This window comes from Uloborus diversus, chromosome 6 (genome assembly GCF_026930045.1).
Source record: "Uloborus diversus isolate 005 chromosome 6, Udiv.v.3.1, whole genome shotgun sequence".
Lineage (NCBI taxonomy): Eukaryota > Metazoa > Arthropoda > Arachnida > Araneae > Uloboridae > Uloborus > Uloborus diversus.
The window spans coordinates 161,369,752-161,389,190 of NC_072736.1; the positions used below are offsets into that span (position 1 = coordinate 161,369,752).

Genomic DNA, 19,439 nt, shown 5'->3' on the forward strand with positions numbered 1-19,439 from the left:
GCTTACATAAGATTTTATTACGTATTGTACGTCACAGGATGCTCTTTTCCCACGTTTTTTGTTGTTGCACTGTAACTGCTTCATTATTTAATGCTTACCTAAGAATTTTTGTGACCCCACTCCTCTTGTCAGAGAAAATAAGCAGCCCTTAGTCCCCCCTTTCTGCTTACATAATACTTGACCGGTTCCAGGTCGTGTTTCTCTACCTTTCTTTGTTTCTGACACAAATTTTAAATATAGTTTTCATTCCGAAACCAAACCTAATGTTTAAAATCCCTCTTAAACCCAAATTTCTACAAAACCACATCTCAGAGAAAATCTCCAAGCCAAAATCAATCATGACTAAGAAATTAGCTATAAAGTAGTGATGAAAATCCAAATATAGCAACTTAATCGACAGCAACACATGTTTTGGAAATGACTTATTGCACGAATAACATAGACTTGTTTCCATTTAGAAATTAATGAAATAAGTCAAGCTATACCTGCATGACGATGCCCATGCTAAGAATTTAAAGGAAGGTACTTGAATAAATGAAACTCCTCCCTCTCCCATCTCTGATGCAAAATAATCATTTTCTTATACTAAAATGCGTACACTCTTTTAAGAAAACCTTTAAAAAAAATCTGTAATTTAAAATATTTTGCTATATGAAAAAGAAATTAAATTACATAAACAGTTGCTTTAAAATGTAAAATAATGAAAAAAACTCTGTAGTTTTTTTCATCCGAACTCGCCAAGTAACCACGCTACCGTAACCCAATTGATTTGCGAGCGAAGCGAACTCCGATCGATTAGCGATACAACCTTTCTTACGAAATCGTTTTAACGATAATCCCGCTCTATCGCCTTCCTCGCAGAGAAGGTAATTAAAAACACATTTTATTTAGAATAAAAGGAAAATCTCGCTCCTCCATCCCCCGTAGAAGAAAAAGAATTTAGCTCAAATACGCAACTCAAATTATATTAATGATCAGTCCGTATCCTCAAGAAGAAAAAGTTTTGAATTCAAATCTGCATTGCAAATACAGCAAGACGAAGAAAAAACCAACTGAAATACACGCAATCAATTTAACCTTAAACAAATGCAGTAAAACGTGCGTGAAAACGTTTGGGAAAAAAACAAAGAATTAAAATAAATACCATGACAATGACAACAACCTTTCCTAAATGTTAAAAAAAAAATAAGGCAAATATGCTAAATTTTCTATATTTCTTTCTCTTTCGAAATATTGATTCATAAAATTTCGGACTTTACAAAAGAAAAAAAAACAATAGAGTAAATTTTAAAAAATATAATGACATTTATGTATAAAATCTTAATAAAGACATATTGTAAGGGAATTTTGACAAGAAACGGCGTTAAATAATATTAACAACAAAACTATTTTCGCTTTATATTTGTCTTAAGGAGCCCTTATTATGGCGGCTTTCCAAAGTAATTAAAAAATTTTTGAAGCGATATTGCTTGGTACAATGTGACCTAGGATCTTTAAAATTAGTTTCTTTAAAAAAACCTTTGCATTCTCAGATTTTACACAACGCCTTTATTTAAGATATAATTCGCTCATTTGAAGGGCGCAAATGTACTTCTTTACACTATCATGTTGTTACATCATGTACTGTCTCTGAATAATATCTATTAATGCTTTAATATAAAAACAGAATAACACGAGATTATATTTTTATACATTATGATGTCATTTTGAACGCAGAAGTTTCCCTTACATTTGAACTCGTTTCTGAAACAAGGGTATATCAAGAAAAAAAAACAGTACATAAAAGTACTCATTTTAAAATACTGCAATTTTAACAATCAGCTCTTGATTTTCCTCTTCGTACTTTGGCCGATCGTCCATAGCCACTTCGCGAATTGGCCGGCCAAAGCACGAAATGAAGAAAATTTCGGCCTTTGGCCGGTAAGTTTTTAGCAATGTTGGCCAGTTCGCGAACTGGCCGATTTCGGGCTTTGGCCGTAACATATATATTTTTTAGTGGTTTTAAGGTTTACAATTTAGTACTAGTAAAAGCTTGACAGAAAATAAAAACAAATATATTATTTTAAGTCTTCTAATAAATGATTTTTTTGAGCAATCACGATTGCTTATTGTTCTCACTTGACTGTTTTTGGCGTCCTATCATTTTATTTTCCCACCGCCACCCTCTGCACCATCACCGTGGACAGGCGGACTCCTCACGATGCTGCTCCTATAGCGAAAGCCGTCTCCAGGTTGCATCCATGTCCTACACACACGCACATACATACACAACTACACACACATACACACATGCATACACACAGGCACACACATATACACACATACACCTACACACACCTACACGTAAACACACACATACGTACAGACACCTACACATACACACACAAAAACATACACACACACACACATTCATGCCTGCACACAGACACAAACACATATGCCTACACACATACCCCACACACACATTCATACACACAACTACCCACACACTTATGCCAGCACACAGACACAAACACACATGCCTACACACGCACACTTACACACGCATACACGAAACACATGCACACTCGTGATTGCGAAAAACATAATTTGAATTCAAAATGTCAAAATTGAAATTAATTTTTTTTTTTTTTTTTTGAGAAATCACGATTGCTTATTGTTCTCACTTGACTGTTTTTGGCGTCCTATCATTTTATTTTCCCACCGCCACCCTCCGCACCATCACCGTCGACCGGCTCCTCACGATGCTGCTCCTATAGCGAAAGCCGTCTACAGGTTGCATGCAGGTCCTACACACACGCGCATACATACACAACTACACACACACGCACGCATGCACACACACAAACACATACACACACACATACACCTAAACACATACACATACACACACGCATACATACAGACACCTACACATACACACACGCATACATACAGACACCTACACATACACTCACACAAAAACATACACACAATTACTCACACATTCATGCATACATAGACCCCTACACATACACACACACATACAAAAACATACACACACACATACACACAACTACCCACACATTCATGCCTGCACACAGACACAAACACATATGCCTACACACACATACACATACCCCCCCCCCCCACACACACACACACATTCATACACACAACTACCCACACTCTTATGCCAGCACACAGACACAAACACACATGCCTACACACACATACACATACCCTCTACACACAAACACACATACCCCCCTTACACAAACACACATGCCTACATACACACACTCGTAATTGCGAAAAACATAATTTGAATTCAAGATGTCAAAATTCAAATAATATTTTTTTTTTTTTTAATATACTGTGTGAATGCATTACATCATTCATTTTCACTTGTTCAAATTAAGTCTTATAACCTAAAGTTAATATGCTTCCTAAAATAGTAATAGAACCGACTATTTAAAATACATTTATTTAAAAAATTGAACATTAATAACTTGAGGACAAACATTTCTGTAGCAAGGACGGTAATGACTCTGGAAGGATGTTAAAATGATGGTGGATGGAAATGACATATACATGTTTAAAATAACTTTAATCAAACATACAGTAAAATTAATGTCAAAATGCTTTGTTTTTTCAAAACAGAATAGTATGACGTCATTATTTATGTATTTATTTTGCATTACATACAGATGCTACGAGTTTCTCTACCGAATTATGTTCCTCTTTTGCTAAACAAAAATATCTACGAGAAACGAGTATAGGAGGATCTTTAATAACGCAAAAAATATGTTCTGTGGCTATCTGGTGCTTGTCCTCTTCTGTGGATCAACAAAATTACTTTTTGTTTTTGAGCTGGACATAAAGTGGAATATCGGACTATTACTTTGGTTTGAATCGACAGCAACAGCACATTAAGGTCTGAATTAGTTCTCATCCTATGACACATTACATTTAAAACCAATCAATTTAAAATATAATGTACTTAACAAAATTATAGTTAACTGGGAACCATTAACCATTGAAAATAACAGCAACCCACTGACCAACAGGCACTTATCTATCTTCTATATATATAAAAATGGAGTTTGGTAAATTTGTTCCCTAAGATCTCAGAAACTACCCGGCAGATTTGGCTGAAACTTTCACCGTTTGTTCGGTTTGGTACTGGGAAGGTTTATAGACCAGTTCGAAAAAAATCCGATTGATAGTTCCCTTTTTATTCCAATTTTAGTCCCATTTTTCGCTTAAATGTCTCAATATGGGGGTGGAAAAAAACGTGCACATATTAACATTATATGTCCATCGAAAGCGCCAATTTTTCTGCTGAAGATAGCATCTGTTCGAAGTTTCTAAGTTGTATAAAAAACGAGTTATGAGCTTTTTTGTTCACTGTTCGAAGGCTTTCATCAACCCAAGTCATTATTTAGTGTGTCATCTCAACTCATAAGAATTGTTGTACTGTTGAATATTTTTGCGTTTCGTCTGACTTTTTGAGGCTTTTCTCAAGTCAAATCTTAAAGTAACGTTTTTCCACAAGATTGGCTAAAAATAAATGGATTTGGCTGATCATTTTACTTTTAAACGGAACTTATGTAATTAATGGTTTATTATTATTATTTATGCTGATTGGACACTTGCTCACTATATCCAACCAACCAGCAGAAATATCGCCAGAATTTTTTCAGAAAGATTTCAGTAGCTGATGCATTTGGCAGTTTTTTCCACTGTCGCTGTTTTTAGCCCAGACTGCGTAATAATGTTTCTCAGCTTTCACCATATAAATAAAATATCGCCAATCAAAGATACTTAAAAAAAATACCGTATAAAAATAATTCAACAACTAAATTAGGCAAATCCATAAACCGCACAAAAACTTCCATTAATTTTTCATTTTTCACGATTTCAAACAATCGCCAAATTTTACTACTTATTTTGGAAAAATTTCGGATGGAACCGTTTAGCGCCATTTTATTTTGACCAAAAGTATCTCAGCATCTGGCAACAATATTTCTATAACAAAAATTAGTAAGGAGGGGTAGTATTATCGAAAGTGTCCCAAAATGATTCTCGCAAATTTGGTAAGATTTTAAACCGCACCAAGTGCCCACAAAAATTGAAATTTCCTAAAATAACTAAAGCAAGTGTAAGGGGTACACGGGCGGCTACATTTTTTAAAACAGTTCGTACATCAATAGCCATACAGAGAAGGTTTTAGATTAAAAAAAAAGTACTAACAGATAAATCTTTTTAAACATGTAAAGTTTAATTTCATATTTCGGAAATTCTTCAAATTTGTATATGCTTAAATGTCGTGCTTTCGTTTCTAACTGAATACTATTTTGTTCTTTACACTTATTGCTATTTTAGTTTAATGAGTAAGGAAGAAGCTCGATTTTTAATCACGTCAAAAAGGTTTGTTTTAAATTTTTTCGCTTAAAACAGAAAACAAGGGCAAGTAACGATTGTTTCTCATAATTATTACTGACCCAGGCAACGCCGGGTATTTTTGCTAGTATAAGATAATTTTAAAAAAGTAAGTTTAAGAAATTATTCATCTAAAATATTAAAAACAATTCAATGTACTGAATTTGAAGGTAAAAATGTATAAAATTAAAAAAGCAAAGCATTTAATTTTATTCTATCCTCAGTCTGTCATTACCATCCAAATCTTTATACTTTGTGCTGGATGGTAATGACATGAATGGTAATTCAAAAAATATGTAATAATGAATGGTAATGGTTTCACCCCTAGATACCGGTGATAGCGGATCTGCCAGTTGGAAGGAACTTGCAGGATCATGCTGGACCCAATCTTGATTTCGTTGTCAACCTACCAATCCAAACTTCATCTGAAAAGCAGAAAAATGATATGAACATTATGGAATATATTAACAGCCGATCAGGTTAGACTCTTTCAAAATTTAGTTTTTGTTGTTAAAAAATCCATAAATTCAAATTTAGGGTCTGTGAACATCGAATAAAGCTCCTTGCAGCTAAGTATAAGGATAGTGTTGAATCTGTAGTAATGCTGAGTAAAAAGCAGCTAAGCAGTCATATTACAGTTTTTATATTTTTCATTAGACTCTTAAAACTATCAGTATGAATAAACTATCAACATAAAACTATCAGTATGAATAAATAGAAATATACTATCAGTAAATTTCTATTTCCTATAAGAACTTTTTTTCAGTGAATGTATTGCCTTAAGTATGTATTTTTCCTTTGACTCCAAACTTGCATTCCCTCACACACAGACTGAATCTTTATCATGAGTCCCATTCCATTCATTTGCAAATGTTGAGTTTTCAAAGCATTTAATTCATAAAACTATAAAAATTGGGCAATTGACTTGTACTTTGAACTAGTTCAATTAAAAAAACTATCTTACTCGGAATTTTCCTTTTTGTAGTTTTTACCGCAAAGCACATTTTATTTCTTTGATCTTTCCTCTTTCATTTTCCCTCAACCATTGACTTCCTCAATAATTTTTGGCAAATACAGCTGGCTATAAAAACGTTCATCTTACTGCAATTTAATAGTTAGTTAATACTTTTTTTTCGTAACAAAACATCCTTTTAACTTCCTTTTACATAGTAAAGAAAGCGCGTATTGTATTCGCAAAAATTTTTTTCGCTCAAGTATAGGCTTAAATTTCCATTTCCACTCTCAAATTAATGTAGATTTGTTTTTTCGGCCCGACACCACTTGCATATACTTATTGCAGGAAGTATTGCTCAGAACGTATGGTCTACTAGTTGGGCACCACCCCTTTTGGTTGCATTCGAATGTTTCAAAAGGGGTCCTTTACACCTTTTGGGGGGGGGGGAATCAGTGTTAATTTCAATGCAAACTAAAGTGATGTTGTAATTTGGTGAACATTTAGCAATATGTCGCCAAGCTTTGGGTTGCCAAGTTGGCGATAAATTTGGCAAAAAAAAATTTTTTTTTTTCGAATCTGGTTTTAATTTGGAGCTGTTGGCGATATTTAGAGAGTTAACCATTGAATCACGTTAAAATTAGAGTTATTGGGAAAATTAATCTCTGCGTAAAATGCTTTTTTATTTCGCTTCGCCATAAACTAGAGGGGAAAATATTTAAAGTATTTCCTTGCTTATACTAAAGTATTATTATCATAAAATTGGCCCCCGTAAAAGGAAGTCCTGTAAGGCACAATTACTGTCTAACCACGTATTGTATGGAAAGGTAAACATCCGGTTTACACGCGGAAATGGAAGCATCTATTAGTTTTCAGGGATGTCAGATTTTGCAGATGTATGTTAGCCTCTGAATTAAGCAGAGTCTCATTCAAATAAGCAGAATATGCGCATAAAATTTTTATTTTTCCCCTCATTCAGATGGAGTCGCCTTAACTGGATGTTTGCCAATTCCATACAATCCGTGGTCAGTAGCTCGTTTACTATTGACATGCTCATTTGCTGACTTGAAATTTCAATTGTATTCAACTGCTTTCTTCATGACCTTTTAATTTACTGCTCTAACCAGAAGATCGCAGTTGTATTTTCTATATTTTGGTCGATGCATCTATTGTGTGTCCTTTAGAATTCAGCATATTTATTTTTTCAGCAAAGAAATTTTGCTGTAATTTCAGCTTCTTAAAATACTTTTCATCTCTCTCTTTCTGTTAAATTTTTCAGGGTGGATCTGAAAAAAAAGTGAGCCATCCTTTACGTGATGATGGAACACTACCATACGAGCCATAGTCGTATAAATATACGTCAAATGTACCGTGTAAGTGTATCGAACGGATGTTCTTCACTCCGTAGCCTCTAGGTTCGAAACTTGCTGGCGGAAAATCTTTTGAGCTACTTCTTTTAGGATGTACCAATTACATAAATGTTAAAATAACATTTCCTAAAATATCTAATTTAATTCTTGTGCTTATTGAGCAATCACGATTGCATATTGCTCTCACTTGACTGTTTTGATGTCCTTTGATTTTATTTTCCCACCGCCACCCTCTGCAGCATCACCGTCGACCGGGTCCTCACGATGCTGCTCCTATAGCGAAAGCCGTCTCCAGGTTGCATCCATATCCTACACAAACGCACATACATACACAACTACACGCACGCACAAACACATACACACAACTACCCACACATTCATGCCTGCACACAGACACAAACACATATGCCTACACACACATACACCCCCCCCCCCCCCACACACATTCATATACACAACTACCCACACACTTATGCCAGCACACAGACACAAACACACATGCCCACACACACATACACATACCCCCTACACACAAACACACATACCCCCACACACAAACACACACACCCCCCACACACAAACACACACGTCTACATACACACACTCGTGATTGCGAAAAACATAATTTTAATTCTAGATGTCAAAATTCAAATTAATTTTTCTTTTTTTTTCCCCCCCCCCTTTTTTTTAAGTGCAACGGTGGGAACCTTCTAACTTACAGTTTGCGTTCCGACCATGACGAATTTCTATGCTAGTGCCACCTACATACTTTTAGCTAATAGTGTGCTAGTGATTAAAAAAAACTTCACAAGATAAGGATAGAAATACAAGGAAAATAGGCATTAATCTTTTTTTTTTATGTTATAACAAATGTTTGTTATCAGTGAAAAACTTCATAAACATCCAGCATAACTTATATGTTCTGGGCATAGAAGTTGTTCAGAAGGTGTTGAAGAAAGCAATAGAGGATAATTGAAATTACAAGTCAGCAAAGGAGATTGTAAATGAGTAAATTTTTGGCTGAATGCACAAGTGAGGTAGTGAGAAGCAAAGGGATGCAAGTGACAAAACTAAAAATTTGGAGATAACCAGTACAAATGGTTGGTGAACCCCTTCTTTGTCTTAGGGCCCGAGATAGTCATAGTAGTCCTGGTAGATGCTGCTCTACAGCATGGTTTAGAGAAATAAAATCAATGAATGCCTACCTACGAGGCGTGTTTTTAAAGTATGGTCCGTTTTGGAATAAAAAAAGAAAGAGTACAAATAGAGCAAAGAAATTTATTGCACAAAAATCTACCACCCTTACGCTATTTTCCGACATTGCTCCCGTGATTTTCCAAGCATTTGTCATAGCATGGTACAGGTTTTTGTATACCTATTCGTGCGAAATTGCCGCCTGTGTAATGAACCATGAGGAATCTTACAGGGCTTTGACTGGGACGTTTTTGAACATCCTCTGGTCTGCCCCCATCTCGCTCGCAGCAACTTTCATTTGTTTAGGCATCTAAAGTCTTTCCTAGGTGGTCTGTGGCACAACAGCGATAATGAGCTCAGAGAGCATATTACCCCATGGTTGACTACACAGGCGGCAATTTTCTACGAATAGGTATACAAAAACCTGTACCACGCTATGACAAATGCTTGGAAAATCACGGGAGCAATGTCGAAATATAGCGTAAGGGTGGTAGATTTTGGTGCAATAAATTTCTTTGCTCTATCTGCACTCCTTTCTTTATTTCAAAACGGACCTTACTTTAAAAACGTCCCTCGTAGGACGTAATCTTTGTATGCGTTTTACTCAAAACTTGAAAATGTCCACTTGCATCCCTTTGCTTCTCCCTGCCTCAAATGTTACAGCATTATTTAAGCTTTTTGATTTATTTTAAAGGTCCTTTGGCATCTTGTGATGGGGAAATAATGCAGCTATTTCTACCAAGCACCTATGTTCCACCTGGCGAAGACAATCCTGATTATCAGTCTCATTTCAGCGAAACAACCACCGATACTGCCAAGAAGTACTTTGGTCTCACTCCTGAAGTAAGTTAGGATTGAAGTTAAGCAGTTAAATTTACTTCCTATGGGTTACGTATAATGTAATTCTCAAATGCATTGACATATTAGGTTCTCGCTCCTGAAGTAAGTTAGGATTGAAGTTAAGCAGTCAAATTTGCTTCCTATGGGTTACGTATAATGTAATTTTCAAATGCATTGACATATTAGGTTCTCACTCCTGAAGCAAGTTAAGATTGAAGTTAAGAAGTCAAATTTGCTTCCTATGGGTTAAGTATAGGGTGATTTTCAAATTCATTGACATATTAGGTTCTCACTCCTGAAGCAAGATAAGATTGAAGTTAAGCAGTCAAATGTGCTGCCTATGGGTTACGTATAATGTAATTTTCAAATGCATTGACATATTAGGTTCTCACTCCTGAAGTAAATTAGGATTGAAGTTAAGCAGTCAAATGTGCTGCCTATGGGTTACGTATAGGGTGATTTTCAAATGCATTGACATATTAGGTTCGACACAATTTGAAATTTTTCGTTGCTATAAGCATAAAAACTTTCCTAGGCATAAATTCCTTAAAATTTATAGCTTTCTAACCAGGTTATTATTTGTGAGTTAATTTTTTGCTCAGATTTCAGAAATTCCAAAAACCTTCTTGGCAAGTCACCGTTTTTTTTTCATGAGTGTTACCTTTATAAAACATTCTGTAACTTCTTTTCTGAAAATAAATAATCTAATTTTTTTTAATGCAAAAATTGGGACTTAAATTAGAATAAAAAAGGAACTATCAATCGGATTTTTTTCGAACTGGTCCATAAACCTTCCCAGTACTAAAAAGAACAAATGGTGAAAGTTTCAGTCAAATCTGCCGGGTAGTTTCTGAGATCTTAGGGAACACACACACCCACAGCCACACCATTTACAAACATCCATTTATATATATATATATATATATATATATATATATATATATATATATATATATATATATATATATGTGTGTGTGTGTGTGTGTGTGTGTGTGCATGTGTGAAAAAATATATCTCTTTGATAAAGGTATGAGCTAAAGGAGCTAAAGTTTTTACTTTCTTCTATATCTAATATATAGAAGAAAGTATTGGATTCGTGCAAATTTTCGAATTTCGAATTTTGACGGATTCGAACGTTTTGAGGTGTGCTGAGTCCATTTTGACTATTTTTGGAAAATGTCTGTCTGTTTGTGTGTGTGTGTGTATGTGTGTGTGTGTGTGTGTGTATGTGTGTCACGTCTGTGTGTGACCAGTTTTTTGTGGCCGCTGTACAGCAAAAACTACCGCATGAAATTGAACGAAATTTGGTGCACATATGTGCCCCTAGGTGAACTTGCGCCCATTGGTTTTTGGCGCGAATTCCTCCAAGGGGGGTGGAGCAATGGGACGTTTTTTGAGTTACGCGTGCTTGCCTCAGGAAGTAACTGGCGGAATCAAACAAAATTTGGTCCATATGTTGCCCCTAACAGGAGCAGGTGCTGATTCAATTTTGGTGTGAATAGCTCTAACGGGGGTTGAGTTATAGAACGTTTTTTGTCGTTAATTGTGACTGCTGTATCTCAAGAAATAACGAACGGAATCAAAAAAAAATTTTTTGACAAGTAGCTCTTAGTGGGTATAAGAGCTGATTTTATTTTGGTGTCAACAGCTAAAAAGGGGGTAGCGCAATCTCCCGTTCTTTTTTTCCATTGTGAGTGCCCTATCTGAAGAAGTAATGCTACGTTCTGGTTGAAATTTGGAATATATGTGAATCCATACGTAAACAGGCTTTGGTTCAATTTTGACTCCAATCGCTCCAAGAGGTGTTGATTTTTTTTTTTTTTTTTTTTTTTTTTTTTTTTTTTTTTTTTTTTTTTTTTTTTTTTGCGAATAAAAAGTTTTATTAATGCAACAATTCGGAACTCCAGCGCTCGAATACGCTACCTTGCGGTGATTTACAAACCTGCCGATGAAACTAAAACATTGCCACGTTGAGTTCCACGTGTGTCTGTTGACGTAAACACAGGCAGTTTGTTCTGAGTATTTATTAACGAAATCGATGTGTCTTAGTTTGCTTTCAGCTACATAAATTAATTCGTCCCTTAGTAGTATTCTCGAGCTTCTCAAAATAATGTTAGTTTTCCTTATTTCTTTCAAAAAAGTATTAAATGGTGGAAGCGTAAACAAGAAAACTCTGGATTAACAAAATTGGATAACGTTGTACCAGGTAAAATTTTTTATTGTTTTGTACGAATTTGTAAGAATATGAGTTTTTTTTAATCTTAAATTAATTTATCTAATCATATTTTACAGCAGCATTTAGTTGGAATGGACAGTATGCAAAATATTTTCTTGAATTTATTATCGTAGAACAAAATGAAAAATGTTTAACCGAGAAAGAATTTACTTTATTCCTTTTATTCTCAGCTGAAAGGTTTCGCCAAATTTGTTTAGGGTTATAGTTTTAGTATTGTGCGAGCAAAGCAGCCTTGGCGAGATTTCGCGTTTTTAGTTAAACCATTTTTAATTTTTATCATGAGTGGAATAAAATGATAGTAAGATTACAGAATTCGATAAGTAAAAAGAAATAATGGTCAATCAACTGAAAAGAAAACTACCACCATATATAAACTGTGAGTACACATTTTATTTATTTTGTTCTGAGTGAATTTGAATAAATATCAGTTTTTCAATTCGATGAAAAAAAAAACGAACTTAACAACATTGACTGGACACTTTTCCTTAACCTAATTCCACATAAATGATTTAAATAACCTTTGTTACTACAGTATCCTACTGAAATAGACAGTATGCAAATAAATTTTCTTGAAAATATTTATCGCAGAACAGATTGAAAAATCCAGAAAGAACGTTAAGAATTTGAACAATAAAAAATAAAAGTTCGCCAAAAATCTGTTTATAGGGTTATGGTTTTAAAATTGTGTGAAAGAATAATGTATCTTGACAAGATTTCGCATATCAGGTAAATCATTTCCATGACGAATGAATTAAATGCATGATTTCTTTGGATATCCAATCATATAGTCATAGAAATAAATTATCTAGTGTTAAACGTTACTCTTGACAGTCTGTCACGTATGTGCACTATGTGACAAAAATGTCAACAAATGCTGGAAATGTCACGAAACTGAACTTAATATGTACTAATGTATAGAAAAAACGGTACAAAATGAAAATGCCGTTCGAAGCGAACCAAAAATTTATGAATTCCGAAATCAACATCGTGAAAATGGCTGCTTCAGAACAACTTACTGTGTGTTCTGCATTAATTGTTTACTTTCGTAATACTTTTTGGTTTCTAATCTCTTTCTATATGGGTCAGAATAACCAAAAGACTTTGAAAAATCTTTTCAAATGAATAAAGCGAAAAAATCATACATACGAACAAAAATCACAACACTTTTAGCATTTTCTTCGTTACCACATGCGTTTGTTTTAGTTTTTAAGTCGGCCATTAGACAGTGACTGCAGTGCCCCCTATAGTTCGTTGGAGTTGCGAATAAGAAAGATAAATCGTAATAGATTGTCGTCTGCGTATTTCCCGTGATTTTAATTGTATGGAAATGATCGGAAATATTATCTCAATGATTTAAAATTTTTAACTGTTGCCATCTTATGTTTGTTAACAAATAAAATATTTGTAATTAATTCAAGCAAGGCTTTTAAAATAACTTTCAATTTTCGCTCTTTGCTTTGTTTTTGCAATAATTCAGACGTTGGGATGGTCGTCAAGTTTTTGCATGTGTAATTTTGTTTTTGTGGGGAATATTGCTTCCTCGTCAAGCATGGGGAGGGATCAGAAAAAGGAAAAATATAGAAGAAAGTTTCGTGACGGCCACAACATACTAGTTTTCTTATGACAAAACTTTCTTGTTTCCACTGAACTACCTAGTATTACACTGCTTCAGATTTGAAAGCATTGACAAAAAGCCCTTTTAGAAATTTTATAATGTTTTACTTCAGAAAATTTTTATCGCATACAAATTGCAATTTCAACGCTTCATGTAAACGCAAAATTTTTATCGCTGCTGAAAGCGTAAGGTGCAAAAGTTAGGGAATGAATCGCATTTTAAAAGTTCAAACTACCAACTTTTGTTTATGCCACAGGTATACAACCAAGTGTACCGTCCTTATGAGGGAAAGCCTTTGGTCTCCTGCTACACATGTATGATACAACCAAAAAGTAGAGGAACAGTAACTTTACAGTCAGCAAATCCCTATGACGCACCTATTGTTGATCCAAATTACTTCTCGGATCCTCAAGATTTGGACGTCGTTGTTCAAGGTAAAACCCTTCTTTTTTTAATCCTGAGAACGAATGGTAACAATATTGGATCTAGCTTAAAATTTATTTTGAAAGTAACAGAAACCTTTACTTTTTACATTTTAAAGAAACCCCATTGCCAATTCGTTGATGGAACAACGTCAGGTTCTAAATCTTTTCTAGTAAAACTGGAAAAAGCCTGTGTGACTATGAAAAGCATCTCATAGTTAGTTTTAACCCAGTAGATTGCAATTTACCCGACGCTGACCCAATGCAATTGAGATAGGACCAACAATATTTCTTTCAAACTAGCTGCGTCGCCAGGCTTTGCTCGGTCTACCTCAAAAATAGAAGTTATGTCAAGTGACACGTGTTCAACAATCACGCTCGAACAAAACAAAAATCTGTAAAATTTTGCGGCAGATTCCGTAAAAATAACCAAAAAGGAAACATTTTAAATCTTCCGATTACAGGAAAAGCATCAAAACAAAACCCACAAATGTATTTGTTCTTATTCGAGAAAAAAAATGGCAACAGATCTTTCTTCTCAATGATTTTCTTCAAGCTACAAATTTCAATAACAGCATTGTTACGAAAAGTTGAGATGAAGCACTGAATAATAATTTGAATGGAGGAAAGCCTTCGAAGAATAGGGATTTGATGTCAAAAATCCGAGTATCGTAATTAATATATAGTTTTTAATTAATATCTCCTCTAATTATTATCGGAGGATTATGTTAAACTAGTGGCACCCGCACGGCTTCGCCCGTAATAGAAAAATTAAAGATCTTTTGGTTCGCTTGTATATTTACAAATAATGTATGGTGAATTTTCTCGCCAATTGGCTAGTACCGACGTTACAGTTCCGCGTTATGATAATTTCGTATCTCGCCAATTGGCTTGTGCCCATGTTACGGTTCCACGTTATGATAATTTCGTAATTTATGATAGTTTTTTTCTTAAAATTGGAATAAAAAAAGAACCACATCGAATTTTCGAAAAATCGCTTCGAGGTGCACACCCTCATGCTACATACTAACTTTGTGCCAAATTTCATGAAAATCGGCCGAACGGTTTAGGCGCTATGCGCGTCACAGACATCCAAACATCCTACAGACATCCAGACATCCTCCGGACAGAGAGACTTTCTGCTTTAGTAAAGATAGCCAAACATAAAGACGGAAAAAATACGAATTCATCGATACCTGGTTCGATGGTCAGTTTACTGGCGTTCGGGAGAAGTAACTCGGACATACATACATAGATGCATAGGTACATAAGCTCACATAAAATGCCATAAAATCAGTTGCGTGCTCTCCGGAACTTGTTAACCACAAATCAGGTGCGCCAAACACATCTCGTTACGCTAAAAACAGCTATTATGTAGAATCTTGAAACTGTACATTTGTACAACTGTTACAAGAGTTACTAATCTTGGTCAAATTATTTAAATGAATATGCGGCATCCTGGTTCAGAATAAAACTCAACCATTCGGCTAAAGAAAATGCAACGCATGTGTTTGAATTCCATTCGACATCAAGAAACTTACCAAAAATTTATCCTAATGTAACTGATACCCTCATTGTTCGGAAGGCCGTTTTTGCTTCTCCAGAAAATATCCGGATAAGTATAGGGTTAGCATAGAAGAATATCCCGGTTTTGAAAATTTATGTTTCATAAACTATTATACTTAGCACTATAAATGATACATAAAAATAAACTGTCAAAGTTTTTTTTTTCACTCACAAATGTCCGATGTGTGTGCCTTTCGTAACGCGACACACATTTATAACATACATTTTGGAGTGTTTCACTCTCAATTTTTCGTAATGCTACACATATGCGATCGTTCAGCTCTTGCATTGTTGTAGGCAAGGGTGGTGTCTAAACACTTGTCTTTGACGGAAAATCATTGAAAAAAATCACATGGGCTTAGGTTTGGGGGTCTGGCTAGCCAAAGCATAAAGGGTAAATTATCATTACCTGCACGGCCAATCCAGCGTTGCGGAGCATCACAGAGCGCAGCGAAGAGGGTTAGTTAGCCTCTGATTACCCCATATAGAAGGTTTGGGAGCAAAAGCACCCTCCAGAGGTCTTGGTTTTAACTTGTTGCCAATCCTAAAACAGTAGTTAATACACGTGTAAGGACTGTTGTGACCAAAAAACACCTTCTGGAAGGAATTTCTGGCTGCGCTAGTGCGAAACGTGCACGTTTCAGTAGTTATCTACGTTAAAAAAAAAAAAAAGAAAAAAAAAAAAAGAAAAATTAATTTGAATTTTGACATCTTGAATTCAAATTATGTTTTTCGCAATCACGAGTGTGTGTATGTAGGCGTGTGTGTTTGTGTGTGGGGGTATGTGTGTTTGTGTGTAGAGGGTATGTGTATGTGTGTGTAGGCATGTGTGTTTGTGTCTGTGTGCTGATAATGAATGTGTGGGTAGTTGTGTGCATGTGTGTGTATGTTTTGTGTGTGTAGGTGTCTGTATGTATACATGAATGTGTGTATGTATGTCTGTATGTTTTTGTGTGTGTATGTGTAGGTGTCTGTATGCATGCGTGTGTATAGATGTATGTGTGCATGTGTTTGTGTATGTGTGTGTGTGTGTGTGTGTAGTTGTGTATGTATGCGCGTGTGTGTAGGACATGGACGCAACCTGGAGACGGCTTTCGCTAGAGGAGCAGCATCGTGAGGACCCGGTCGACGGTGATGGTGCGAAGGGTGGCGGTGGGAAAATAAAATGATAGGACATCAAAACAGTCAAATGAAAGCAATAAGCAATCGTGATTCCTCAAAAAAAAAAAACTTGAACAGTTTATCTACATTTTTAAGTATTAATTATACTGGTAAGTGTAATAGTTTATGAAATATAAAGTTTTAAAACCGGGATATTCTTTTGTGAAGGAGCAAAAGAAAAGGTGCATGTCAGAGAGTTAGGCATCCGCAGATAGAGAAAGTGTTTCTGCCGATGAAGGCTGTGTGTGTACATTCCGTGTCTCGAAACTAAACTTTCGGGCTGTAGATTATGTTTATTTGATTGACTGGAACAATTGCAAAATAGCGTCTCCATCAGTCCTCCTCAACATCCCTTCAGGTCATCTCCGGAAAACATTGATTGTTGGAGTGCCATGTGAAAAATGGAGGTTTATTCAACTTCCTTGCCACACACAAGCCGTAAAACACTCTTACAACAACAATTTCAAAACTGACGAAAAAGTACTCAAATTTGAACATGTCGCGAGTTAAAATGATTCCGACTACGTGGTATTCAAATTTGAAACATTCAAATGCTCATCAAATACTCAAGTCAACACGTGTGCTCATTTTTGAGGTATTTGTGCTCATTTTCTAATATGTAATTATTTCAAAACTACACTGGTGTGCAAAAATTAAGGAAGAGACGGGTTTTTCAATATAACTTTGTACAAAAGCTTTCCAAATCAACACATTTAATACCGTAAGATCCCCAATACCTAAGGACATGTGTAATGTAAGCAACACTTACTAAAAGAGAAATCAGAGGGATAAAAAGAAGCTTTATTGAAAAAGTAGCATGGAGCGCAATGCGACTGAAGGCCGAAACATCCCTGTGATGGGTGTCCAGCAAGAAACATCCGGTCTTTAGTAGGGGATATGATCTCCCCCGACTGCTAGGCAGGTTTCACAGCGTCTGCCCGTGCTGAGAATGAGGGTGTCAATGAGTTGTTGAGGCATTGCTGCCCATTCGTCTTGCAGCGCCAATCGAAGCTCCCGAATCGTTACTGGTGGTAAGGTACGAGCTGCCAAGCGTCTGCCTAGAAAATCCCGTACATACTCGATGGGACTGAGATCCGGAGATCGTGCCGGCCAATCCATACGTTCAATATCCTCACTCTCTAAGAGCTGTTCGGCAGCTACTGTGCGATGACATGGTGCATTGTCGTCCATGAAAAGGAACTGCGGACCCATAGCGCCTCTAAAAAGACGCACATATGGAAGAAGAATCTCGTTACAATAACGGGTCCCGTTGACTGAACCTGCGTCGAAGATGTGAAGGTCTGTACGACTACCAAGCATGATGCCTCCCCAAACGAGAACACCGCGACCTCCATACCTGTCCCTTTCAATGATGTTCGAGGGATGATTGCGGCTACCTCGCTCTCTCCAGATGAGTATGCGATGAGAATCGCTACTCAGATTGAATCTGCTCTCATCTGTAAAGAGTACTCGTCCCCATTCATTGTCTCTCCAATTCCGGTGCTCCCGGCACCACAGAGAACGCCTTCTCCGATGAGCAGGCGTTAGAGGTACACACCGTATAGGGCGTCGTGCAAACAGACCACCACCGTGCAGTCTTCTGGCCACGGTAAAACGCGATATCGGTCGTCCAGTCGCCTGTCTCGTGTGTCTAGCGATTTCTCCAGCTGTCTGCCGCCTGTTTCTTCTGGCCTGTAAGACAATATACCGGTCATCTGCGGGTGTGGTTCCTCGTGAACGACCACTACTGAACCCCCGGGTAGCTGTTCCTGTAGTTTGAAATTGACTCCGAAGTCGTGAAACGATGCTGTGAGAAATTCCGAACTCTGCAGCCACGCTTGTCACACTGCGGCCTTCCTCCAACTTCTCAATGATTCGACCTCGGGTAAAAGCATCCAGATGTCGTCTAACCGATTGATTATTCGCCATTTCTCGCTGAGGCAGCAACTCGGTGTGATATTAACTGCTATACGGCGTGCAATCTCTTTGCCAGAAATACTGATCTTACACCGACAACATGCTTTATACTACTCAGACACTCCCCCATTAAATCTGCCTGCATATCTGCGCATGTGCTACCGTACATCACCTTACTTAATCTCCTGATTGGTTTTTCTGTCCGCTCTGCCTCTTCGTTCAGCTGATATGCTAATTTTTCGACTTCGTCCTTAATTTTTTCACACCAGTGTAAGTATTATGTACTCATTTTTGAGTATGAAGTAATTCAGCACGCTATTTGAAAACATGGTTACTCAAATTTGAAACAAAAGGTTTCAAGAAAATTTAAAAGCATGAATGTACTCATTTTTGATTTTTTTCAGTGAACGCATTGACAAGTTAGTTGCAAAAACATCAATTCAAGTATGGCCAAGAGAAAAAATAAGAGTTTATTTTCACTTGTTTTAAAATAACGTAGCATATACCTGCATTTCAGCACAAAAGTGACTACAAGTTGCAATTATACATGAGATCTTTAAAGCTCTAAATTCTAGAACGAAAGCAGTATGTTTTGTTGCTTTAATAATGCTGAGAGAAAAAGCTTTATATAAATCATTTTGCAACATTTTCCTCAATGAATAGAATTCTAATGCTGAATGCAGTCCTAAATTTTTGCATATGCCTCAGAGAGTGGGTGTTACAGCATAAATATTTTAGTTTC

At 36.2% G+C, this 19,439-nt stretch overlaps 1 protein-coding gene across 1 annotated transcript in view; it reads left to right on the top strand.

Moving 5' to 3' along the window:
- The window catches only part of LOC129225050 (glucose dehydrogenase [FAD, quinone]-like), a 78,685-nt gene that overhangs the window by 40,786 nt on the left and 18,460 nt on the right, over window positions 1–19,439 (top strand). Inside the window, exons 7-9 of the mRNA XM_054859596.1 lie at window positions 5,753–5,903; window positions 9,635–9,783; window positions 13,888–14,065. Of these exons, the coding sequence (XP_054715571.1) occupies window positions 5,753–5,903; window positions 9,635–9,783; window positions 13,888–14,065 (478 nt within the window). The remainder of the gene's footprint in view (window positions 1–5,752; window positions 5,904–9,634; window positions 9,784–13,887; window positions 14,066–19,439) is intronic.